The 25,999-nt window shown below is 44.8% G+C and overlaps 2 protein-coding genes across 3 annotated transcripts in view; one reads left to right on the forward strand and one right to left on the reverse strand.

Annotated features, from left to right (window-relative positions):
- Positions 1–13,105, reverse strand: part of scube1 (signal peptide, CUB domain, EGF-like 1) — an 89,631-nt gene extending 76,526 nt beyond the window's left edge. For both annotated transcript variants that reach the window (XM_034526220.1, XM_034526219.1), the window contains exons 1-2: positions 13,018–13,105; positions 9,006–9,128 (exon numbers count right to left, since the gene is read on the reverse strand). In XM_034526220.1, the coding sequence (XP_034382111.1) occupies positions 9,006–9,128; positions 13,018–13,105 (211 nt within the window). The remainder of the gene's footprint in view (positions 1–9,005; positions 9,129–13,017) is intronic.
- A 3,540-nt stretch (positions 13,106–16,645) lies between these two features.
- samm50l (sorting and assembly machinery component 50 homolog, like) lies at positions 16,646–24,697 on the forward strand. The gene is made up of 15 exons (XM_034526712.1): positions 16,646–16,804; positions 17,669–17,782; positions 18,547–18,648; positions 18,761–18,848; positions 19,006–19,112; positions 19,805–19,935; positions 20,045–20,132; positions 20,206–20,334; positions 20,526–20,597; positions 20,996–21,082; positions 21,269–21,339; positions 21,662–21,729; positions 23,478–23,624; positions 23,764–23,905; positions 24,613–24,697. Exons 1-15 carry the CDS (start codon positions 16,784–16,786, stop codon positions 24,656–24,658), a joined length of 1,413 nt encoding a protein of 470 aa, XP_034382603.1. The 5' UTR covers positions 16,646–16,783; the 3' UTR covers positions 24,659–24,697.
- Positions 24,698–25,999: the final 1,302 nt, after the last annotated feature.

Genomic DNA, 25,999 nt, shown 5'->3' on the forward strand with positions numbered 1-25,999 from the left:
GGGTCTACAGTCCTCAAAGTTGGCCAAATTGAAAAGCTGTCCAGGAAACAGCATGTCAAACAGCTCTAATAAACACAACATGCTACTTGCCAGCCATCCCAGCACAGAAAGACAAAGTTAGCATGTAGCAGGCTAACTAATCAAGAAGAAAGCCAAACAGCAAGAGCGGACATTCCGACTCTTCAGTTAACAAGTAAAAGAAGCTCTCATAAACCGACTGTATGCTACCTGCCCAGCACAAAATGACAGAAAACTAATGATAGCAGCTAGCTTAATAACCCCCTTTTCAGGGTTTGATGGGAGACAAGACAGATCTACAAAGCGAATGAATGTTGGACTAACATTAGTCATGTGGCCATAAACACAGTTCTACATGACTGTGAATTCTGCTCTGTGTTTGCTCGTTGCGTAATGCAATATGCAATATCTAGGCTATTGTTAACCATAACAACATAATAATAATAATAACGCGTTTTATTTGTATAGCACTTTTCATGTTAGCAGGTCACTGTGTCGCACCGGAGTTATACCCAGTATAAATGAAATACAATTTCACTCCAACTCTGCTGGAAATGATTTGTCATTATTTTAGTAGCCGGGCTACAATAAAACAAGATGTCAGTCTGTTCTGAGATTCATGAAAAGGACATACAGTATATGGCTGTGTGTACGTCAAGTTCAGCTTCCCACCAATGAATGCAGCTTTCAAAGGTAAGCAGTACCTTTTCTCTCTCTCTCTTGGCAATGGGCCCAAAGTGCAGCCACTGCTCGTGACTTCCCAAATATCTGCATCACTAGCCACTATAATATATGGAGGATGAACGTGACGTTTGACTGCGACGTAGCGACGTAGCGATGTAGATAAAATGAAAAGACTTTAGAAATCATTTCCTCTCGCTAGTGTCCCAACAGAGTGTGCATGTATCATAATATATTAAGATATATAAAGATCTGTCTGCACATCCAATAAATAATGAAATCTCGGCCCTGTGAAAGTCAGAACCAAGCTGGAGGGAATTTCTTTTCTCCCTGTGAGTTTTTCCCTGAGTGACACGTCCACCCCGCGGTGCCAGACATCATCTGTCAAAGACTGACAAGAAAGCGGCTTGGAGATACTGGCGTGAGGTCACTGTATCTATATATAAAGCCTGAGCCTCAATGAATCCGACCTGCTCCACTGAGTCTGAGCATGGGAGAAGCAAACGGGGGAGAGGGAGGGAGGTGCACAGGCGGAGGAGTCTGTGTCGGGTGGGTTGCATTTGTGTGTGTGTGTGTGTCTGTCGGATAGCCAGTGAGGAGAGCGGCCGACTGATGACGGAGGTGCAGACGCCAGGCAGACAATGGCCTAGTAATTGTCTTCCCTCTCGCCCTTCCGCCCGTCTCCCTCACCATCCATCCCTCCCCATGAGGTGCCCTCTCTCTCTCTCCGTCTCAGTAAAGCAGGTCAAGTGGAGGAGCTGCAACTAGAATCCAGTCTCGAGCTGGCAGGGTACATTTCACCATATGTTATGAGCTTACAATTAAACAGAATGCACAAACGGCGCATCATAGACTGTGTATAAGAAGTGCACGTAGACATTGTGACGTCGCCCATTGGTTTGTGGACTGATGTTATGAAGCCTGTAGCCATCTTGGAATACGGCCGTTGCCATGTTTGTTTTCACAACCGATGAACATACGTTACCATATTTGGAATGTGGAGGAGTGATGTAGAGACGGCGTATGCATCTCTGGTTGTGGCAGATACCTGTCAAACCCAGTAACCCTGCCCTAAAGCACACCCGGCTTTATGGTCTCTCTGACTCTAAATGGGACTGAATGCTCACTCAGGAGCGCACAAGGACTTTGTGACTTTTCATCCAGAGAAGTCTGGAAAGATGCACTGAGGCCTAGTAGTCGTCATTGTTGTCCTCGTAGTTTCCTTTAAAGCAAGGGGTATTCAATTGAAATTAAAAGATGTCCAGTTATAAAAAAGAATTGTAATATCTAAATTGCTAAATTGGTCTATCAAAGACAATAAAAAATGCAAATGTCCATATTGTTTCAATAATACCTAAATAAGAATGCTTTGAAGATGCCTTTACCTTAAATCAAATCAGTCCTAGAGAAACAAACTTAACGTCTACATGTCAAGTGAAACAATAAGAGACAGAATCTTCTGAATAAAATCAATAAAAGTGAATTTATTTTGGAAAAAGTGCCAAAAGTAGTTTGAATATTTGCTTGAATCGTGTTTGAGGCATTCTACTGCACATGTGTAGAGAGCAGCTTTTTGTGTTAATAATGTTCATAGTGGAGAAAGATGACTCACAGCTGTGAGTACAAACACGGTCGAGGTGTGTGCTACTTTGGAAGACGGTCTGTAGCCAGAAAGAAGCCGGTCAGTTGCTTCATCTCTCTCCCGTCTCTCTGTCGTTCCCCCTAGACACAGTAAACAATGGCGACGTCCGTAATCCAAGATGGCGACGGCTTCAAAACGGCAGTCCACAAACTAATGGGTGATGTCAGGATGACTATGTCCACTACTTATATACAATCAGTCTATTGCAATTGTGACATCATTTCGCTTGGTATCCATATGATTAGAAGAAACACAACAGATAATTGGCTTAGAAAGTCAAACTGCATAGACAAACCTTGAGTTCATAACAGTGCGACAGTGTTCAAAGTGACATTTTCTTCTACCTGCTTCATACTTAATCAGCTGCTTGGGCACCGAGATAAAAGCCTTCAATATGGAACCAAATACACACACAAGTGTGTGTGTGTGTGTGTGTGTGTGTGTGTGTGTGTGTGTGTGTGTGTGTGTGTGTGAGAATGGCGCTGGCAGAGGCTTGAGTGTTAAAACACATAATGAGCGGGAGAAGAAGAGGCTTCTATTCAGGCCAGCGCTGATGAAAACCAATCAATTAGCCTGTAAGTGACAAATGCCGAGGAAACACGGGGCTGCCTATGACAGCTCTGTGGCAACCAGCCAGATCACTCGGCCCTCCGGATCCTTTTCTTCAACGGGACAATCAATCACACTTTTATTCAAAAATGTAATGCAACTTTTAAAACTATCAGGTTTCTTAAAGCATATCCTCATCTGACATGCGTTCAGTACCTCTGAAATCAGCCCTTGCTCACATCCATGTTGAGATGAGGCAAAATCAAGACAATATAAAGTGAATATTGGTTGGATGTTTATGAGATTTAAATGAGTTTTTGCAGCAGTAATGCCGTCACTTATCCCCCAAAGCCCATGGAGCTTTTCTGCCCTGAACTCAGGGAACACAGTAAAGTCTCTTCAGTGATTCATCTTATCATAATCCTTTGAGTTTTTAACTCTTAGCCTGGTAAACAAGTGTTCACAACAGCCGGTCACAGTTTTGCTTGATCTGTATATAAACAGGGAGACAACTCTAGCCCTGTTCTGCGCACACACACACACACACACACACACACACACACACACACACACACACACACACACACAGACACACACACACACACACACGCAGTAAAGCATGCCTGACTGATACGCAGATCCTCCCAAATACTCTTCGTTTGACAGCACAGGGATAAAAGTTCACATTTTTCCATAACGAGCCGGCAGTATCAGCTTGCAGAACAGTCTTCAGAGAGGGCAGCATTCATAAACGCCAGATCCGATTTCAGTGGCGAGCGGAAAACGACTCGACTGAGGACACGGTCCTCATGGGAGCCACAGGTCAGTGGAGGAACACACGTGGTCACCGGTGGCTGGGATGTGATCCCCGCTGAAGTCCTGCTGAACCAACCTCAGCTCCCGGCAGGACAATGCCGCTTCCGAGCTGCTAATTTGTAGTGGCGAAGTGTCGCAGAGGCCGAGAGCACAGGTCGTTTCCCTTGGTCACCGGGGCTCAAATCCCAGCCGTTACCAAAGCACAAGAGCGAGCCCGAGTTTTGAGAATGCAGTGCAACACAAGTCACATCCCTCTGGAACCTCAAACGTGCACGTTCATGTGATCGGCAATACAAACCAAGTAAGAAATGTCTGATTCCAAAATGTACCAAGAAATCTTGTCAAAAGGTACATCCACTTTTGGTTTTTGCTTTGTAAAAAGTTGGACATCGTTGCTTTTTTTGTTTTGGCAGCTTCTTCAGTGCTCAGCTCTCATTGCTGTGTTTTTTCTGCAGTTTACTTCCCAGAGATGAAACAAACTGCAAACAAATCTGCATCACTTACTCTGAGCCAAAAGCATTTTCCAGGGAAATATCTGTGAAAACCAACCAAGGGTTTTAATACGTCAGATCCTCGTCCTAATCTGCAAATACTTAGTATTTGCCAATGCAGATACATCAGCTGCACAGTTAGACTAACGTAGGCTTGTATTAAGGCCTTGTTCAGACAGAGATTAGCGCTTCCTTCCTGACGTTATCAATTCCAGCTCGTAACCCTTGCATGGTTGTTGGGGGGGGGCATCCATTCATTGTACAACCAGAGATAGAGCTTTGTCTAGGCACAAAGTCAAACACGCTTCAATGGGAGTTGGACTCAGTTATCCCTTGTTACTGATTCTGTTTTTGATCTTCACAGACAGGATCTCGAGGGGCAGCCGTGGGGAGTAAAGTGTCCAGTTTTGGGACGTCATAATTGTGTCTCTACTCTTTGCAGATGATGTGGTTCTGTTAGCTTCATCGGACTGAGACCTCCACTACTCACTGGGGCAGTTTGCAGTGAAGAAGTTGGGATGAGAGTCAGCCCCCTCAAGTCTGGGGAAAACGGTGGATTGCTACACCTCAAGTAAAAGAGGTTAACGTGAGATCAACAGGCGAACTGGTGTGGCGTCAGCAGTGATTTGAGAGCTATGTTCTAACCCTCCCCGATGTTCATGAGCTTTGAATAGGAACAGATTAGATCACAGATACAAGAGGCCAAAATAAGTGTCCTCAATAGGTTGGCTGGACTCACCCTTAGAGATCGAGTAAGGAACTCAGACATCCGGAGGGAGCTTCACGGCAACCTTCCCCCCACATTCGTGGCAGAGGGTGGAAGGATGCACAGATATTAATATTGTGCCTCCCCCGTTATCTAAGGAGCCTCTGGCTAGATGTACTGACTGACAGTCTCTATGATATTATACTGATATAACTCACTTTTGAGTAGATGCCCAAAGGTATATTTGTTTACAATGTGTTGTCCATGATTTTAGGAATATAAATACATCTATACGGTACATCTCCAACACACCACTCAGTTGTTTGTGCTAGTTGTTACGTTATATGCACACTGAAATTCATTTGATGAAAGGGATTTCTTGAAGTGCGGTTTTATGAAGTACTTAGTCATTAAATTACCTATACTAGATTTTTTAAAGGATTAGTTAGGATTCACCAAAGTCATACAATATCACAAACTAACCATTCGAGGCAGCGAGACCAGCAACTACTGTGTGCTGCTTGGTAAAAATGTTCTCTTTGTCAAAGGATTCGGGTGGCTTTGAAGAGCGTAGATAACAGCTATAGGAAAGGACAGTCTGACGGTAAAGTAAAGTGGTCAAAATATTCTGAATATAGTGTAGACTTAAACTAACTAATGCTGCGGCCCCCGTTCACAGCAGTGCATTGCTTTGCTCGTGCCGGTACTCCTTTCTGTTGCTCCAAACTGGGGATGTGTTGCCCACCATACACTGGAGGTACACTGACTATTAATAAGTACCTCATACAACCCCACTGAAAAAGAATCCAAACTATCCTTTTAAGAAAGCCACTTCTTGGCTATATACTCATTTCTAGTTGAGGTATAGGAGAAACGTGACTCGCCGGTCTGGAGGATGATGGATCTCAGTGGTGAACGATGATTAAATTTGTGTTATTGATCTTATTGAACCTACACAGCTCATTATTTACAATCAGCTCCACCTTTCAGTTTTGTCACAATTGACTTTGCACACATTGCTGTTGGTTTTTCTGCCAGTACATAGGGCCAACCCAAACAGAGAGACATCAACATTCTAGCCTCACGATACAAAATAGAGCACATCGCATCCAAGGCTGTGGAGGATGAAGGGTGCATCTGGAGGTCTCCGAAAGAAAAAGCAGGTGCTCTGGACAGAAACGTCTGATAAGATGACAGATTAGAGATAACCGCGTGGACAGATCATACATTAACGCACTTGTGAGGATTGTGGAGCAAAAAGTCGACGACGTAGCCTAACTTTGATCCACTTTCTGTTTTTCGCGCCTAATCCAAGGCAAGTTTCACGAGACTGCTGATCGAGTCTTTGCCGATACAGAAGGACGCTGCTGAAACGCAGCGGAGACCTGGGGGAAGGAGCGAGTGAGCACAGGCGCTCCGCCACTCCCAGGTGCTTCCAGGAACAGCAGGGCCGCTAATGGCGCGCTGGCCGGCAAAGTGGCCAGTAATGCCTGTTAATGGAAAACACAGCCGGCCAATTACAGCAGCCATATCTAATCACTGGGGTCAGGGGATCAACTCCCATCCCACCATCTGTCTTCATTTGACGTCTCTGTTGTGAGCTGTTGCTACATCGCTGGGAGGAGGTTGATAGAGCTCAGCGTACATTCTGGAGGTGTTGTAAAGCGTGTTCGACACACACGCGCATACATCCGCCCAGAAGCATTCAAATGCTGGTTGTTGAACGGCGATGTAATAAAACAAAGTTGACATTCAACTGGCCTGGGTGAAGTGATGTAATAAACAGAGGCTGGCAGGACAAGGTTGGCTCAGACAGCAGCAGCTATATGGAGGAAGATCATATCCCTGAAAAGCACGTTCAGACCATGTCTGTCTGTCCAGTGCCATAAATCACATGCTATACGGACACGGAAAAGACAACAGAGCTGCTTAATGAACCAATCAATAATAGTTGATGTAAACGGTCAGTTCAACCAACATGGACACACATGTTGGAAAACAAACACATTGGGAGATCAACATGTGAAGTACTTTTTTAGGCTATACACCCTCTGTGATGGCAGGCCAATGTTCTCTAGAGAGTCACATGTGGGCTAGCCTCTGTTCCACGAGCATCACTCGTTTCCATATTCCAACTTACTATTATAAGTGCATTTTACTAAAGTCCAACTATTATTATTTGTTAGCATAAAAAAGCTCTTTCCTCAGAGATTAAGAAATATATTATTATTATTCAGCAGGGACAGTGCACATTAATCAACATTTGTTTATATATTTGTTTACATATTTTATTATTACTTATTTACTTTTTGGCCTGGTTATGATCAGCACAATTCAACAGCAAACACCATAGGACCACACTGTACAGCACAATACAACACAATAGGACACTAGACAATAAAATACAAAGATTTGTAAAAACAATTAAAAAAAGTATATGTAACGGCAGTGCCAGAGATGAGGTGGTATGATTACTCGTGATATAAGCGCTCTCTTTAGTTGTAATGAGTGCTTTCTCTGAACTCAATAGGAAGACTGTTGAAGTCGCGGGTGGCTCTGACAGCACAGTCCTCTCTCGGGTTTGCCCTTGTTACCTAATCTTCCGCATTATGAACTGATTCAGTGCGTCCGGTTTAATGTCTGGGGGGACTCAATAGGCTTCGGAGTTGTCATGCTTGCTTGTGACCAGCTTGTAAAACAGTATGTATGGGAAAAAGATCAGAGCATGCATAAAGAGTTTGGCTGCCTCTGTATTTAGATATGGTCTCATATGCCTAAAGTTAGCCAGGTTGAATGTGATGGTACCGGCCACATGCTTTCATCTGACAGCCAACTGCACTCTGTGGAGCAGCAGCATGGCAGGTTGTAAACAACTAAGCTAAACACACACCAACTTGGTAGGGGAGTGAATAACGTATAGCCAATTGGGGACGTAACATATGAGAATAATGGCTTTGGATGAAACCCCCATCACTTCCCATGCTTCCCATGCTGCCAAGTGATGGTCTGTGATACCTTTGTGTTGTCTGGGTTTGCATTATTACCGTTAGTAGCTGCCATTTCTCCCACATTCATTTGGGGAGGAGAGTGCTATCAGGGATGATGGCCAAAACTACAGGAATGAGACCCCGAGTTGTAGTACATTATACTTCGCCATGGTTCCGAAAAATGGGTCTTGTTATGAGCAGTGTAGCGCATGGTACAAAAGATTAGAAGATTACAGTGTGTGTGTGTGTGTGTGCGTGTGTGTGTGTGTGTGTGAGCATATCTGTGCAGTGCAACGGGGCAGAAGTGAGTGGAGGTGAGTGGAGGTGTGAACGCACAGCCAGGTGCTGCCCCCGTCTCACCCGGACACCCTCGCTCAGTCCACTTCCTCCCCGTTAATTAGGAGAACCTGTGGTGGTGGTGGTGGTGGGGGGGGGGGGGGGGGGGGGGGGGGTTGAAACAGCTGTCCAACCAGCAGTTACATCAGAGGCCTTGTTCTTGTCCCCAGATCCCGTTTCACTGAAGTTCACTTCTGACTCACATTTGATTTCATCTGAAGGAGGGAACTTTGACTGTTGCTACAAGTGATGTCCCAATAATCCCAATGCAAGATCATATTGTCCAATTCGATAGCTATATTTACCTAAATGTGAATTTAAATATTTATCTGACACAATGAAACAGCAGCTGTACCGAGCTGCATTGTTCTTTTATCTTCTTATCTTATATCTTCCCAATTACTGAAGGTATAGAAAAAGGTATAGAACAATAAAATGACAAATAAACGACAGCGACACCACGCTGCTGGAGACCCAGGCCGTATTGCTGGGCCCGCTGGAGGGAAGGGAGCTTTTCCAAAGGGACTCTGGCGCTTGGAAACACTACCCCTTTTGTCCACAGGGACCGCCAACATCCGCACAAAATGAAAGTTCCTCGTAGCAGTTTCAGGTTTAAGTCCACCGTGGATACAGTTCAAATATTTACTACACTGCCTTGCTAAAAACACTATTTGCTGCAATGGTGGTAAATGTTGGACGCAAAATGGTGCACTTCAGAATCAGGTTGCTGCTAAATCATGTTGCATCTTAAGAACATGAAGCGGAGAGAGGCCACTGACCTTCACACTGCTTGCCATCTCCCTTGTAGCCCGGCTTGCAGATGCAGTTGTAGGACTTGGGCGTGTTCTGGCAGAGGGCGTCGATGTGGCAGTCGTCGGAACCTTCTGCACACTCGTCTGCATCTGCACAAAAATTAAGAAAAGAAAGGTGTCAATAGACGTGAGTCCCAATGGTTTCAACGAGCCCTGATGTTGGGTATGACCAGGGAAGCATCGCTCTGACCTCATGCCGCTACATTTTAGTCCCACAGAAATCTTCGGCTTCAACGTGTCAGAATCGGTTCAGAGTTGGATTGGTACATCCCGAGGATGGAGTGAGTCAGCATCTGTTCGTTAAACGCTACACTCAGTTACACTTGTCCCATCTGGTCCCTTTAGAGTCCTCTAGTCTACAGATATGTGTGCTGCTTAACTGATGTCACATGAGAAGAAGTGTGTCTGTGTAGCATTTCTAATCCCAGAGCACTGAGTGCCAGCCAAGTAGCACTGGGTGATAACAGGGCTGGACTGTCCATATGTACTTTTCATTTAGCTTGTTGACACCAACAAGGACGGAATTATGAAATGTTTTGCCTTCCAATGAGACACTGATGAAGGGCTCATGAGCATTCATAAGTGGTTCTGGAGGTATGGACCCCCAAAGTGGTCGCAACAAGATTACTAGGATAGGAAAACAGATAAACAAACAAAATGAAAATGTTGGATGTAAAACATCCCTCTAATCTCAGCATGATGGTTTGTGGAATACTTTTATGAAGCCTCGATTTCGGCGAAACCATCTTGGCTTTTTAAAACCAATAAACGTGAGTGACCATATTTGGAAAGCAGAGGATGAAGAGACGTCGTTTACGTCTATGGTAGCGGTAGCGACCTGTCAATCACAGTAAGCCTGCCTTAAAGCATACCTGCTTTATGGTCTTTTTATTTTAAATGGACTATAATTTACTAAATGAACATCATGCTGTATTGAAGAAGACTTGAAACTAGAGATTGAGACCATAAAGAGTCATTTTATATAGGCTTCTATACAACCAAAGGAGTCGCGCCCTGGTGGTCAGTAGAGAGAATGCAGCTGTAACACATGAAGCATAGACTTCTATACAACCAGAGGAGTCGCCCCCTGGTGTTCAGTCGAGAGAATGCATCTTTAACACATGAAGCATAGACTTCTATACAACCAGAGGAGTCGCCCCCTGTGTGACATTGTCTAGATTACCGTATGAATTATTGTATTATTGCCACAATCGTGTTTTGTGAGGTCACAAATGGCCAACAAATTCTAATCAGATCATCCTTGAGTCCGAGAAGACGTTTATACCGGATGGAATGAAATTCCCTCTAGGCGTTCCTGAGATATTGCGTTCACGACAATTGGAGGACATAAGGACATAAGATCACAGTGATGATCTATGACCTCCAAAGTCAAATCAGTTGAGGTGGACGTGTGTTCCAAATGTTTTAATTGGCCCTCCAGGCATTCCTGAGATACCGTGTTCAAGAGAATGGGATGGACGACCCTCAAAACATAATTAATAATAATACTTTTTTTGTATAGCACCTTAAAGGTACTCAAGGCACTTAATAAAGCCTCTGGCAACGGCCGCCGCGGAGGCATGAAAGACCTGGATACTTTGTTTCCCACAATTCAACTCCACACTTTCATTAGAATCCCCTGCATGGTAATGCTTCAACAATAATAGAAGGCTTCCCCCCGCTTCCAAATGCGAGCTATTCAGCCACACTTTTGGCGTCAGACTAGCCAGTTGAACTCAACCGAGTATGGGACCGGTTCCACATGTCAATGGGTTGTAATCAGGCGGCAACCTCCGGTTCTGCCGAGAAAAACGGATGCGAAAGTGTCATTGCACATTCTCTCTACTGACCACCAGGGGGCGACTCCTCTGGTTGTAAAGAAGTCTATGAGAAAATGACTCTACTTTTCTCTTGATTTGTTCCCTCAGTAAACATGAGTTTATGGTCTCAATTTATAGTTCAAGTCTTCTTCAATACAGCATGATGTTCATTTAGTAAATGATGGTCCATTTAGAGTCAAACAGACCATGAAGAGACTGCTTTAGGGCGGGGCTACTGTGTTTGACAGGTCTCTCTTCCACACTCCAAATACGATAACCTCCGTCGGTTGCGGAAAAAAACAAAATGGTGACGGCCGTAATCCAAGATTTGTGTGTAGCTGCAGCCTGAGTTCATCACGATTCAGTCACAGCGAACACAGACTAGAGATAGAAACATATTCTTTGTGGCTTTAAGAGAACAGAACGGCCCACAGAGGCCTGATCTCAAAGCTGAAGTGATTATGACCAGAGAGCCCTCAAAATGTTGTGGTTGAGGCACTAAAGAGGTCCCTTCCCCTGTGTTTCATACCACGATTTTATAATTATATTTCATCTGTCTGTCGCTCGCCCCCAGCTCTAAGTGAGTGTGATGCAAAACCATAACCTCTTTAAGCTTACGAGTCACAAGCCAAAAAACATATTTTAGAAGAATTTTAGAAATAAGTATAATGAAATCCTATTGAGGACAAATTTGTCCGGCAAATTATTAACTGCTTTTGTGTGACAGCGAGAGAGAGAGAGACAGCATGCAAAGAACAGAGGGTTTAACGGCTTCCTACTTGATCAGGTTATTGATAGAGGAGCAAGTCACATCTGGGCCTGACCCATTACACACACACACACACACACACACACACACAGAGGGAGGGGTTCCGGAGACAGACACAGAGGAGCTTTTGGTTTCGCTCAGCAGACCTTTGCATCACCACAGAGCCCCTCTGCTCGTCCTCTGCTATATTAATCGTGTGTGTGCGTGTGTGCGTGTGTGTGTGTGTGTGTGCGTGTGTGTGAGTGTGTGTGTGTGAGTTAGGCTGGGAGCTGCCTGTGGTTCGGCCCCTGCTGTCTGGCCCTCCGCCCGGCTCAGCTGTATAAAGGCAATAAATAAACGATAAAACGGAATTTACAATAAATATTTTTTTTTGCTGTTTGATAAATAAAAGAAGGGGAAAAAAAGCCAGTGAGTGTTTTATTGGATGGGGAGTGAAGAGAAAGGAGAGAAGCAGCAGCAACAAGTTCCAGTGTGTTGGGGTCTTGGTGGTAACCCGCTGCAGCAGCAGGAACAGGGTGCTGCTTAGTCCCTGGACAGAGCCGGGGTGTCCTGGTCGGGACAAAGCCTTTCCTGCATGGTGGCTCACTGTCTCAATATTGACTCCTGGGCGTTCACAGCGGTGGGAGGCTGAACAATGTGCTGCTGCTGCGCGGTCGATATTGGGCCCCTGCTGCCTGCTCCTCCTGGGACCCCCCACCCCCCTCAACCCACATTTACACACACACACACGCACACACACACACACACAGTCTCCGCCTCCCTCCTCCTCCAGCTCCGGACAAGCCCACGAAACCCCGGAGACGAGATGCTCTGTCGCGGCTCAGCCCTCCGCTTCTCCAAGCCGCCCTCGGTGTGAATCATAAGCACCGTTTGCACGCGTTGGAACATTTCAATAAATAATAACTCACAGCGGACGAGTGCTTCACCCCGGGGAGCGAGCTGCAGGTTCCGATTCAAAGTGACCTTTGCGCGCAGGAACAAAGTTCCAGAGAGGTGTTACACCGACTGTACCCCTCCGCGTCTGGAGACCACTTTCTACCACTACTTTAATACATCAAGCATGACTTACTAAAACCACAGAACTCAACATGACATGTTTGTGTCGTGGTCTCAATTCAACACCCCGACTCCCCCACAAAAGGAATGCGCGCAAATGTGAGTTTTCAGATGCCTTTAGTGTCGGATCATATTCTAATGTCATAAATTCAGATGCTCTTCGGAAACAGAAACTTTAAAGAAGCCCACTTGTGCTTTTTATTTGAAATACCTTGTGATATGATGGTGGCTTCTCCACTCCTTTCCATCATTTCTCCTTTTAAGCCGGCTGAAAAAGCAAAGTGCGCCCCGTGGCTGACAGTGAAGAGGACAGAGAGGAAAGGGGAGCTCTTACCTGACAGTCCGACATTCCCCATCACCATGCAAGTATTTATGAGGAGGATAAACAAACAAACGTCCCGGGGAAAACAAGCGCTCCCCATGCTGACAGGCGGTGTGAGGATTCAGCAGGGCTTTTTCTGGGGGTTTGGACCGTGCGTGTGTGCGCGTGGGGACGTGTGCGTGTGTGTGTGTCTCTGATACGAGAGGAGGAGGACCGCTCTTTGGTGGACCAGCAGCGGCGGTGAGAGAGAGAGAGAGAGAGAGAGAGAGAGAGAGAGAGCGGAGGCCATTCGAGCCCTCTGATTGGCTTGTTTGTGCCGGTAGACGAGAGAGAGAGAGAGAGAGAGAGAGAGAGAGAGAGAGAGAGAGAGAGAGAGAGAGAGAGAGAGAGAGAGAGAGAGAGAGAGAGAGAGAGAGTTTAACGAGCAGCGGAGCGACATGATGGAGATAGTTCCTCAAGCACCTCAATGTTCCCTACAAAACATAGATAAATATGAATCAATGTGTTGTTGTTATTCGATATCCAATATGTCTTAAACCTAAACCATCTTAAACTGCACACAACTCATGTCCATCAACAGTCTGAGAGTCACACGCCCAAAACAAGTTGTTGTTGTTGTTGTTGTTGTTGTTGTTCACTGCTGATTTGAAGGACTTCTCTTTGGTTTTATGAAGACTTTCGAAATACCACAAACACATTCAGCTGAAAACAACAATACACACACACACACATATATATATATATATATATACACATATATATATATATATATATATATATATATATATATATATATATATATATATATTCAGGTCAACATTTTGACATTGAAGTGCAAAGTATTTGAGTTCTACATATTGTGTTATTAATAGGCATAATGTCTGCCCTCTACTGGTCGAAACCCTGCTACTACAATACAATGCTCCTATTGGCTGCTCTGTAAGCAGATGAAGTTCATGGAGCAGCATCCATCAACAGGTTCAGCTGAGTGATGCCAATGTTTAAGAAGTGTCTCAAAGCTGCATTCTCTCTCCTGTCCACCAGGGGGCGACTCCTCTGGTTGTATAGAAGTCTATGCTTCATGTGTTAAAGCTGCATTCTCTCTCCTGACCACCAGGGGGCGACTCCTCTGGTTGTATAGAAGTCTATATAAATGACTCTACTTCTCTCTTGGTGTATTCCCTCAGTAAACATTGTAAACATGAGTTTATGGTCTCAATCTCTAGTTTCAAGTCTTTTCAGTGTGATGTTCATTTAGTAAATTATGGTAATTTAGAGTCAAACAGACCATAAAGCAGGGGATGCTTTAGGGCGGGGCTTATTGTTATTGACAGGTTGCCGCTACTCAGAGACATATACAGAGTCTCTACACAGTACATATTGCAGTGTTAAAGTAACACTTAAAGAGTTAAATATAACACTATTGCTATTTTTTTAAAATTGTATTTGGTCCCAATCGTAAACTCTTGCCCAAGTGTTGACATTTTACAGTAAAATTAACTCTAAATCAAGTAAAAATTAAATGTAACACCACAGGTTAAATAATTTTGGACACTGTAAATATCATTCTCATTAGTGTTGATAATTTAACTTGTCTGTGATAACAAATACACTCTAATTGCGTTAAATTCCAACTTTCATTAATACTGTATCGAATTGTAAAAAGTTAACACTAGAAGGTCAAATAACTCTGGTTAGTGTTGATGTTACACACTACTGTGTTGATAATTTACTCTATTACTGTAAAAACACAGTACTGTACAATTATAACATCCATTGTCACTGGAACTTAACACCATTTATCATTTTAAAGTTAATTTACTCATTTGTAGTGTACATCTGTTTGTTTTAAATATTGCTTTTTCAAACATACCATTAATTTACAAGAAAAATCACCAGTTACCACAAAATAATGAATCTCTTGTGCAGGCCAACAATACAAAACATTGACCTTAGATCTGCATAAAATGTCAATAAGGGACAATGTCCAAGGAGGAATCTGCTATTCCATACTGCATTTGAACATCAAATGGTTTAAAGTCAAACAGCTCATTTATGTGCAATATCTTTACAACCCTGCCCAGCCTCAAAGGCATCACTCCTCCACACTACACATTAACTACTATGCATTGTTTCACTGACACTCCAAGCCCAGCAGTTCATGTAGTGCTTTAGCAACAACTCTGGGGTTTAGTTACTTTTAAATATAATGTGTAAATCCAAATTAACTGTGCCCACTAAGGAACCCTCAAAGGTCTCGAGGCCATAGTTTAGGAACCACTTAGGCCTGATTGGATGAAGGTAATTTTAGAAGCACATACGTGGCAGTCTATAAAGGCTTTAGTTCACTCAATTGTTCAACTTCAATACTTATTGGCATCATTTTCTGACTTGTGAAATGTAAGGAGGTTTCAAGGAGTTGGAAGTACTGCCTCCTAGTGGCCTGACACCAAGGCCAAAGAGTGGATCCCCAATGTGATCGTCCTTTAACAGACAGGAGAGATGTCCAGGTACCCTATGAATGAGGCTGGGGGAGTATGTGTTGGGGCACACTCCATGTCACCAGCAGGTTTATACAGGTATGTCAACGGTCCCCAACTATTCCTTCATTTCAAGGGTTGAAAATAAGTCAAAATACACGTGGTGATTGTCTTTGTTTTAAGTAGTTTGTTCGTAATGAGCTGTCAACAACAATAGTAGACCTTGTTGTTGCCCTCCTGAGCTACGTTCAAGAACCACAGTTTAGGTAGCTTTAATTGTGTAGGCTATTAGTGAATATAGTGTTTATTAGACCCCTTTGAAGTAGTCACCTGTACCCAACTTTATTTTTATAGATAAGAAGACTTGGTTAGTGAAGGAGGTCGCTGTGTGTTTCATTGTTGTTTCCCATATATGATGACATGTATCATTAGCCTATAGCTACGTCTAGTTACATTTTCCTTCATACCGTTTTAATACAGCAGCAAGCACACACACAGAGACAGGGCCGACGCTGGCTGGGAACTGACAACACTTCTCCAAAATCCAATGTACGGTCGTTTTTCATCCTACTGCTGCCAGTTTCCGCTCAGCTCGAAAGGAAGTCGGCGTAAAGAAGACAAACGTCGCCATCTGCCGGATGAGCTCCTTCAACGTGACTCCTCTCGCTCCGCCCACTTCAATGCGTTTCTCATTTCTATCCAATCACGGACTGAAGACAAGGTGATGCGTTTAGGAGCAATCCGCTTTACCCGCACTAAGAGTCTTTTCTTTCTTTCTTTTAAGTCACCCGGGGCGACTTATTTTCTACATTGTAACATCTAACTCACTACGACGTTCTTACACTGCAAACACGTAACTGCGTGTAACTGTGGTCGCTGTGTTAGTGTCTTGATTCTGAGGACAGTGTTTATAGTAGCAAAGCCACATCACTGAAGCATGTATTTTGTTTGCATCACTCTACTACTACGACAGAAGTGAACTCATATTAGTACGCCTCGTATCCGCATCTGCGTAGTTGCCTGTCCGCCTGCTGCATTTTGTTGTATTTTCTCTGTCGTGTTTTGCTAATAAATATGCTGATAAAACAAACCAGAGTAGCCCATAAAAATACTTTCGCGAGGTTACCGTACAATACAACTAGTACTTGAATGCAGCACGAGATCTCGCCAACTGTCATGGCGTCTCCCTTGAAGGGGGTTTGGTGCTGGAGAAAGTAGCCGCTGTCATTTATCAATTTTCTCGCTCGTGCAGTGCAGCTAACCCCGACCGAAGAGGCTTTCAGGAGCGGGTATTTACCATGGGGACCGTCCATGCTAAGGTAACGTGCATTTCTCCCTGACCGCTGGCCTCGCTGTGGGCTTTTGACCATGACCTCCCTGCCCAGCCAGCGCTGAAAAGGCTGCACGTTGGTCCTCGATGTTCTGTCACACACCGTCTGAACAGGGCGGACCGTGCAGAAGGCTGGCGGGTGGACTTGAGTGTTTACCGGCGAACTGTGCGTGGTGAAGCGGTGTAACTTAGCCTCGAGCCAATTTAAACTGCCGTCATGCTGCCAGTACGGGATGGGCGGGGATTTCAAAATAAGATATCACACTTTTGGAGAAGAAAAAGCCTCGTTGTACTTAGTGTGTGGTATTCTAGTGGGCTTGTAATGCTTTTAGAAGGTATTCACAGAAAAAAAAGCAAAAAAAAGGCCTTTTATTAATCCAAACGAGTGTTAACAAAGTCAGAAAATCGTTTCATTTTTCTGTAATAGTCTTATTTACAGTTGAGCACTTCTATTTACCTCTATCGCCACCTTAGAATAACACCCCCCCCCAGTATTAACATTCCTCCACATCTTCTAATTAATACACCAATGTTATGAATAAGTCGACCCTCAATGCGCAGGAGTCACCAGACACTCCCCTGCTGACTCCTCATGGAGCCCCACCTATTGACTTTACTGCCATTTAAAGGCGTCATACATGATGTTTTTATTTGTTTTGTTGTTGTTTGTGGACATGTGTTAAGATGAACTGTAAAATCCCATCTCAACTGACTTCATAATAATATTGGATCCCAAAACAAAATCCAAGCCCAGAAAAGAACTGAGGGGTTGACTCGTCTCCCCTGTGGACAGAGGGGGGGGCTCTGAGCGTCAGACTGTTCATTTAACGCCGTGTGCTCGTCACTGTCCCAGAGCCTGGATCCTCTCCCGATGCATGGCCGGGACTTGGGGGTCCACCCCGACGACCTAGTGGAGCCTCCGGAACCGGAGCAGGAGTCCAAGCAGGAGATCCTCGAAAACAAAGATGTAAGTAGTAGCAGTGTTCACACAGTATTCAATTCAATTCAGTTTATTTTGTATAGCCCATTACGTTAAATTACGTGTCATTTAGCTGACACTTTTATCCAATGCGACTTACAATAAGTAATAAGCCCAAAATCACAAATTACAAATTTGCCTCAGAGGGCTTTACAATCTGTACACATACGACATCCCTGACCTTTGACCTCCCGTCAGATCAGGAAAAACTCCCAAAAAGGAGGATCCCTCTCCCCGGATGGACAGACGCAATAGATGTCATGTGTACAGATGAACAGCATTACAGAGTTACAACACATTCATGAATATGACAGAATTTATGAATAATGAGTAGTAGGCATGGACCATGATCCAGACCTCTACAATCCATGAAACAGAAGGAGGAAGAGAGGAGAGGGGTGGGGGGCATCAGCAGGGCCACAGAGGCAGGAGGCATCTGGAAGGAGGCCAGACCAATAAGGCCAGGCCTTGGTCACTTTGTACAGACAGTAGCTGTCAGATTTCTAACTGTTATTTAGTTGGTTATAACAGGCAATGCTTACAAGTTACAGCCCACGTTTGTTTGACGTGAGGTTCCAGTCACAACTTGTTAATTGATGTATGATTTGCTTTAATGGAAATATTTCTCTCTTCCTGGGACAGTCAGTCGGCTTGTGCAGAGGAGCGAGGCCCAAAAGGGTCACTTCTGTGTTTGCAGCCGTGACGTGATGTCGCACGTGAACGTAACCCACGTGAAATATGTCTGATTGCAGGTGGTCGTCCAGCACGTCAACGTCCAGGGTCTTGGGAGAACTAAAGAGGACCTGCTCGGCTACGAGATCTCTGAGGTTTTCCACGCCAAAAACCTCATCGACGTATGTACTGAGGACTGTGGCGTGGTTCGAGCACCCTGACTCCTGAGTTTTCTAGAGATAGAAGGAGATATGGTATTTTTTTATCTGAGCTCTGCTTCTGTCTCGCTCACAGGTGATGAAAAAATCTCACATCGCCAGACAGAGGCTGCTCCGTCTGGGCATCTTCAAAGAGGTGGAGGTTCTGATCGATACGTCGGAAGGTAACTCATTCGCACCTTCCTTCCCCCAAAGTCTTGTCTCATGCTTTTACTGGTGAAAGTCTTGCTTTGGAAGGGACTGCATGCCGTTTTTCTATTGGATGACGGCTGTGTGACGTGAACAAACCTCCCTCGCCCTGATTGGTTCTCTCCTCCTCAGGTTCGGACGCTTTGCCCAACGGCCTGGATGTAACCTTTGAGGTGACGGAGGTCAAGAGGCTGACGGGCAGCTACAACACCATGGTTGGCAACAATGAAGGAAGCATGGTGAGAGAAACACTCGACTGTGTGCGAGGCAGAAAGGACTAGCGTAGGATAGTGAGGTATTAGACTGTTGTAACTATGGCAACAATACCACAACTCTCTATGGCTTTCTTCACCTTCTGCGTTTCTCTGCGTGAAGCGTCGTCCATGTGAACCGCATGTTTATCATGTTATGTTTTTACATTCAACGCCTCCATTGGGGGTTTTCAATCAATCTTTCTTTTCAATAACTTTTAAACCGTAGAATTTATGACGCCCTGGAGTCAGAAACAATCCTCTGCAGCCACCGTTCAAATCTAATTCTATAAGTATTATAATATGTATGTATCTTTATCTGCCACTGTGTAGAGCTTTAAACACAATGAATAGACATGCAATAAAACAACCAAACAGCTGGGCAGCATTTGAATGTTAATCAGTTGAGTTTCCAAATATTGTGCTCAGCCTTCTAACATAGTAGGCCTTTAGTGGGCCAGCATGCATAAGACCGCTCCATCTAAATGGAACGCAGCCATTATGTCTGCATTCCATTTAGATGCTGGCCCACTTTTTCTGGGACTCTTGAAAAGAACGGAGCCCCCAAAAACATGTTGATGGTTGCGCCTGTGCTGTTTGTGCTATCACCAGTCAAATGTCACAGTGTGTTGTTAGTGACTGGTGCAAGTGGACTAACGGGGACCGGTCCGCTCTTCCAGGTGCTGGGTGTGAAGTTGCCCAACACGTTCGGTCGAGCAGAGAAACTCACCTTCCAGTTCTCCTACGGGACCAAGGAGACGTCCTACGGCCTGTCCTTCTTCAAGCCCCAGCCGGGCCACTTTGATCGCAAGTATGTCGGTAATATGTCAAATGTTCCGCACATCGGTTCTCACATGTGGGCAAACACTGCGGCGGCACGGCTCTGGGGAGGTTTTCAGATTCTGTGTGCTCTGTTTCAGCCTCACCCTCAACATGTACAAAGTCACCGGTCAGTTCCCATGGAGCTCCTTAAAAGAGACCGACAGAGGCGGATCTGCAGAATTTAATGTAAGTGTCCTCGAAGGACATCAGATCAAGTTTTAAAGGGATGCATTGTTCTCTAAGACTTCTTCTCCTGCAGTTTCCTCTGGGGATGACCAACCACACGCTGAAGTGGGAGGGCGTGTGGCGGGAGCTGGGCTGCCTGGCACGCAGTGCGTCCTTCGCCGTGCGCGAGGAGAGCGGACACTCGCTGAAGTCTGCCCTCTCGGTGAGGCGTTCTTCGCTCCCATCACACCCAACATTTTATATCATTCAGTCTGGTCTGAAAACACCACTTTTCTTTTCCAGTCTGGAACCTTTCTCTTGATCCGACTACATACAGAGTTTCAGTTTTTTGGTCTTTTCCATATTTCCCCTTGTCAAGTATATCATTTTTTTAAAAAACCTTTCTATTTGCAGCACACTGTGTCAATCGATTCAAGGAACTCCGCCATCTTCCCCAGCCGGGGTGCCTTACTCCGGATCAACCAGGTCAGTGTTTGCATGCTCCTGCCTCTCCCAACAAAGAACATTTCACACCTTGAACCCACTGTAAAAGGCTGTTTATTTAGTTACTGATCAAATAAATGAACCTTTTCTCAGTTTGTTTTAAGAACAGTTGCAGTTTTTGGTCCTTAGTTTAGTAGAGGCTATATCATTTTACTGAAATGGCCTGAAAAAGAAGCCACAAAGCAACACGTGGAGCTGCTTTTAGGGGCTGAAATAGTTTCAGTTGTTCAGTCAATTCCTGCCAGATTTAACAGATGAGTGGAAACTCGTCTCTAGTTTCGAAACAATTGGAGTTAAGCTTGTGGGATATTTTAGTATTTTTATTTCCGGCACCAGCAGAAGTTGTATTTCTGAAGATGTTTGATCCGTCCGCCCTGCAGGAACTGGCGGGGTACACAGGAGGAGACGCCAGCTTCCTGAAGGAGGATTTTGAGCTGCAGCTCAACAGACGGCTCTTCTGGGACTCGGTAAGACGGAGACGAGTCACTCCAGACCTGTTGAACGAAGCTTTTTAGTTGGTTGTTTTGTTTGTAGTTGCATTAAAGAACCACCAGTGGGCGATGAAGCAGCACTAAAGTAGTTCAGTTGAATAGCTTTAATGTGTTTAGGTTGTGTGCATATGTGTATAAAGGCAACTCTTTGTGCCCTCTCAGGTCTTGTCTGCGTCTCTGTGGGGGGGGATGCTTTGTCCCATCGGAAGACAGCCGTCCTGCATCGCTGACAGGTACAGGGGGTCATTGGCTTCGGCACATCAGCCCTCACAACACATTATTTGGGGTTCTTTCGATGTAGAGATCCAAACATAATTGATTATGAGCGTCCTAATAATGATAACGGTTCATTTTAAGATGTGTGTGAATTGACCCATTCCTTTTAATATGTTGTCATTTGTCGTCGTCGTCTTCCCCCCCCCCCCCCCCAAATATTCCCATTTAGTTTGTTTTAGTAGTGTTTCTACTTACGTTGTACCTTTTTTAATGGCAGCTGTTTTTTGACTGCACGCTGCACTGAGTGGATGGTTCATGACAGCTGTGTGTGTTGTCCAGGTTCTACCTCGGGGGTCCCACCAGTGTGCGAGGATTTGGGATGTACAGCATCGGGCCGCAGAGTGAAGGTAAAAAAAAAACTTTGCAAATATGGATTTTGGAGAAAATGACCAACCTTTTTTTTTATATATACAGGACTGTCTCAGAAAATTAGAATATTGTGATAAAGTTCTTTAATTTCTGTAATGCAATTAAAAAAACAAAAATGTCATGCATTCTGGATTCATTACAAATCAACTGAAATATTGCAAGCCTTTTATTCTTTTAATATTGCTGATTATGGCTTACAGCTTAAGAAAACTCAAATATCCTATCTCTAAATATTAGAATATTTCCTCAGACCAAGTAAAAAAAAAAAGATTTATAACAGCAAAACAAAATCAAACATTTGAAAATGTCCATTAATGCACTCAGTACTTGGTTGGGAATCCTTTTGCACGGATTACTGCATCAATGCGGCGGCATGGAGGCAATCAGCCTGTGGCATTGCTGAGGTGTTATGGATGCCCAGGATGCTTCAATAGCGGCCTTTAGCTCATTTGCATTGTTGGGTCTGGTGTCTTTCAGCTTCCTCTTCACAATACTCCACAAATTCTCTATGGGGTTCAGGTCAGGGGAATTGGCAGGCCAATCAAGGACAGTAATGCCATGGTCAGTACACCAGTTACTGGTGGTTCTGGCACTGTGGGCAGGTGCCAGATCATGCTGGAAAATGAAATCCTCATCTCATAGAGCTTTTCAGCAGACGGAAGCATGTAGTGCTCTAAAATCTCTTGGTACACAGCTGCATTTACTCTGGACTTGATGAAACACAGTGGACCAACACCAGCAGCTGACATGGCTCCCCAAACCATCACTGACTGTGGGAACTTCACACTGGATTTCAAGCAACTTGGATGTTGCTCCTCTCCAGCCTTTCTCCAGACTCTGGCGCCTTGACTTCCAAATGAAATACAACACTTGCTTTCGTCTGAAAAGAGGACTTTGGACCACTCTGCAACTGTCCGGTGCTTCTTTTCCATAGCCCAAGTCAGACGCTTCTTCCGTTGTCTTGAGTTCAGAAGTGGCTTGACCGTGGGAATACGGCTATTGTAGCCCATTTCCCGGACACGTCTGTGAACAGTGGCTTTTGATACCTGGACTCCAGCTTCAGTCCACTGTCTTTGAAGCTCCCCCAAATTCTGGAAGCGACTCTTCTTCACAATGCTGTTAAGGCTGCGGTCATCTCTCTTGGTTGTGCAGCGTTTCCTGCCACATTTCCCCCTTCCAACAGACTTTTTGTGGATGTGCTTTGACACTGCACTCTGTGAACAGCTTGCTCTTTGAGAAATGTCTTTTTGTGTCTTACCCTCCTGATGGAGGGTGTCAATGATGGTCCTCTGGACAGCAGTCAGATCAGCAGTCTTCCCCATACTTGTGATTGTGTTTGCTGAACCAAGCTGAGTGTTTTTCAAGGCTCAGGAAACCCTTGCAGGTGTTTCGAGTAAATTAGACGATTCAAGTGATTAGTTGAATACCCTACTAGTATACTTTTTCATGATATTCTAATATTTAGAGATAGGATATTTGAGTTTTCTTAAGCTGTAAGCCATAATCAGCAATATTAAAAGAATAAAAGGCTTGCAATATTTCAGTTGATTTGTAATGAATCCAGACTGCATGACATTTTTGTTTTTTTAATTGCATTACAGAAAATAAAGAACTTTATCACAATATTCAAATTTTCTGAGACAGTCCTGTATATATAACTTTTGGACTTTACGAATGTACTCTGAATGAAGTGTCGTAGTACAGCAGTTCACTCCGTGTGCTCCAGGTGACTATCTGGGTGGAGAGGCGTACTGGGCAGGCGGCCTGCACCTCTACACTCCGCTGCCCTTCAGACCGGGCAAGGGAGGCTTCGGAGACCTTTTCAGAACGCACTTCTTCCTCAACGCCGGCAACCTCTGCAACCTCAACTACGGTGGGTGGACTGAAAACGAAGCTAGATGCATTCAATTCCCCCTTTTTTATAATTCTGAGCCATCGAATGGAAACAATGAATGGTTTCAGTTGTGCCGCATGTCCCGGCCGGGCTTTGACATGTGGGGTGTTATGTGCAGGCGACGGCCCCCGAGCACACCTCCAGAAGCTGGCTGAATGTCTCCGCTGGTCGTACGGAGCAGGCATCGTTCTGCGGCTCGGCAACATCGCCAGACTGGAGCTCAACTACTGCGTTCCCATGGGAGTCCAGAGTGGAGACAGGTAGACAACCGCTCACTGGGGGAACCGAGGGTCACCCATGTTGCTTTTATGAGAGGAACGGAGGTTAGGGTGAACCAGTTTTCACTCATCAAACTTACCACCGGCATGTGTGAGAAACAAAAAGCTCTACTGGGCAGCAGCAAGAGGGTTCATGGGGAACATGTTCTTAAAGGGGAACTGCACCAATTTCACACATCAAAGGTGCATAAAGCTATTTGAAGTCTATCTGATAAATGTCCTTAAGTGATGTCACGGAAAGGTACAGTGTGTAACATTTAGAGGACGTTATTGACAGAGATAGAATATATTCATAACTATATTTTCTTTGGTGTGTAATCACCTGGAACAAAAATAAGAAGGTTTTGTTAGCTTCAAATAAGCTCTGTATCGACATAGGGATCTTCACAGAGTCCGCCGTGTTTCTACAGAAGCCCAGAATGGACAAACCAAACGCCGGCTCTAGAGAGAGTTGGTCACGTTTTATCATCCCTAAAGGCCACCGTAGTTCTAGGGAGGGGAATTCAGTTGGATGCAATCTGCAACCTCACCACTAGATGTCCCTACATTCTACACACTGCTCCGTTGAAATCGGAGTGGGTTTAAAATCACAAGAGTGAAAAAGATAATAATAAAATAAATAATACTGGTAATACTTGTCTTATGGTGACAGCAAGTCCTCACTTCTTTTCTCTCCTCTCCTCTCGTAGGATATGTGACGGTGTCCAGTTCGGAGCAGGGATTCGCTTCCTGTGACCTCATCACTCCACTGCCCTCGGCGCTCCAGCAGAGGCTGCGACATGAAAAAAGGCTCTTGTTGTTTGTCACCTGTAACCTGTTGTAGAGTGTGTAACACTATCATGGCCCTTGTCCTGGAGAGACGTGCCTGTCCCCCCCCCTCCCACCCTCTCCCCCTGCCCCCCCCCCCTCCACACACACACACCTTTTGGCATGCACCGGTCGAGGCTTTAGAACAACAAGGTGCCAGTGCTGGGCCATAAAACTAGGGAAACGTTGGCGCAGTACCAACGGTTTGGTTTGAATTTTTGCAGCGCTGGCACCTTGTCTGTGGGAAGAAGAAAAAAGTCCTCTATCGGTGACTGTCTCCTGGGGCAACACAGAGTAAATTATTTTCCAGAATGTTAAAGAGTTTTCGGGCTTGTTCCCCGTTGCCTTCCAGGAAAGCTTCTTATCTAGGAGAGCGACTTGTTAGTGATTTAGTTTTGACACGTATCCGTACACCACGCAGTCTCTCGTCGTGTGGGAGGGATCAAACCGATTTAAAAGGCACTTTTTAATCACAGCAGCGGTGTTGGAAGGGAATGGAGACCTTCATGCCAAAGCAGTTGTCGCCTGATGTGAAGAACGGCGGGTTGACCTCTCGAGGTTGGGACCCCGCCCCCCCCCCCCCCCTCCTGAGCAACATCCACCACCAGTGCTCTTACCGTTGGTCCTCTTTTTCTTGATGTTGTTGAAGCTATTCACAAATAAATCACAGTTGCTCCCCTGGTTATTTGTCTTTGTGCTTTCTTAAATACTCATTCACTCATCAGATGGGGCAGGTACCACTTCTGGATCCTGTGCTTCAATTGATACGTGTTAGTGATCTTTTTTCGCTGGCCTTTTTAAAGTCAAGTATTGTTCTTTATCAGGGCTGTTTTAGGACTGACCTAGATTAGTTATATGACAGTTTAGACAACATCCCTTGTATCTGTTGTAAAAGTTAAGGTCTTTTTTTTGTAGCAGGCAGCGACATCAGCAAAGCAGTTTTGCATCACACACAGTAGCCTTCTAATCAGATGTATGGTTAGTTGTATTACTTTTATGAGATAATTGGATGGTGATTGCCAGGCAGTTATCAGCTCTACAGGGAACAGTCTAACCTGAAGGAAACGTTTGCTCTCCAGCTGACATGTCGGTGTGTGGGTGGTCACTGCCTCGACTGTTTGAACCTTTGCTCCGCAGGAACCTGTGCAGGGCAGTTGAGTGTGGATGTCGCCAGATGTTTGTTTGATGTGAGCTTGTTCTGTGTGGGACTCTTGGCAGGTGTGCAGCGGGGGAATGCTGGTAAAGGCATGTTGCTGAAACTGGAATTAA

The sequence above is a fragment of the Cyclopterus lumpus genome, chromosome 23 (assembly GCF_009769545.1).
Source record: "Cyclopterus lumpus isolate fCycLum1 chromosome 23, fCycLum1.pri, whole genome shotgun sequence".
NCBI classification, from domain to species: domain Eukaryota; kingdom Metazoa; phylum Chordata; class Actinopteri; order Perciformes; family Cyclopteridae; genus Cyclopterus; species Cyclopterus lumpus.

Excerpts from the sequence above, each read along its gene's own strand:
- samm50l (XM_034526712.1), top strand. The coding sequence starts at position 16,784 with ATGGGGACCGTCCATGCTAAG. Across the intron at positions 20,133-20,205 it reads GCGGATCTGCAGAATTTAAT|TTTCCTCTGGGGATGACCAA; the intron begins GTAAGTGTCCTC and ends CTTCTCCTGCAG. Across the intron at positions 21,340-21,661 it reads CCGTCCTGCATCGCTGACAG|GTTCTACCTCGGGGGTCCCA; the intron begins GTACAGGGGGTC and ends TGTGTTGTCCAG.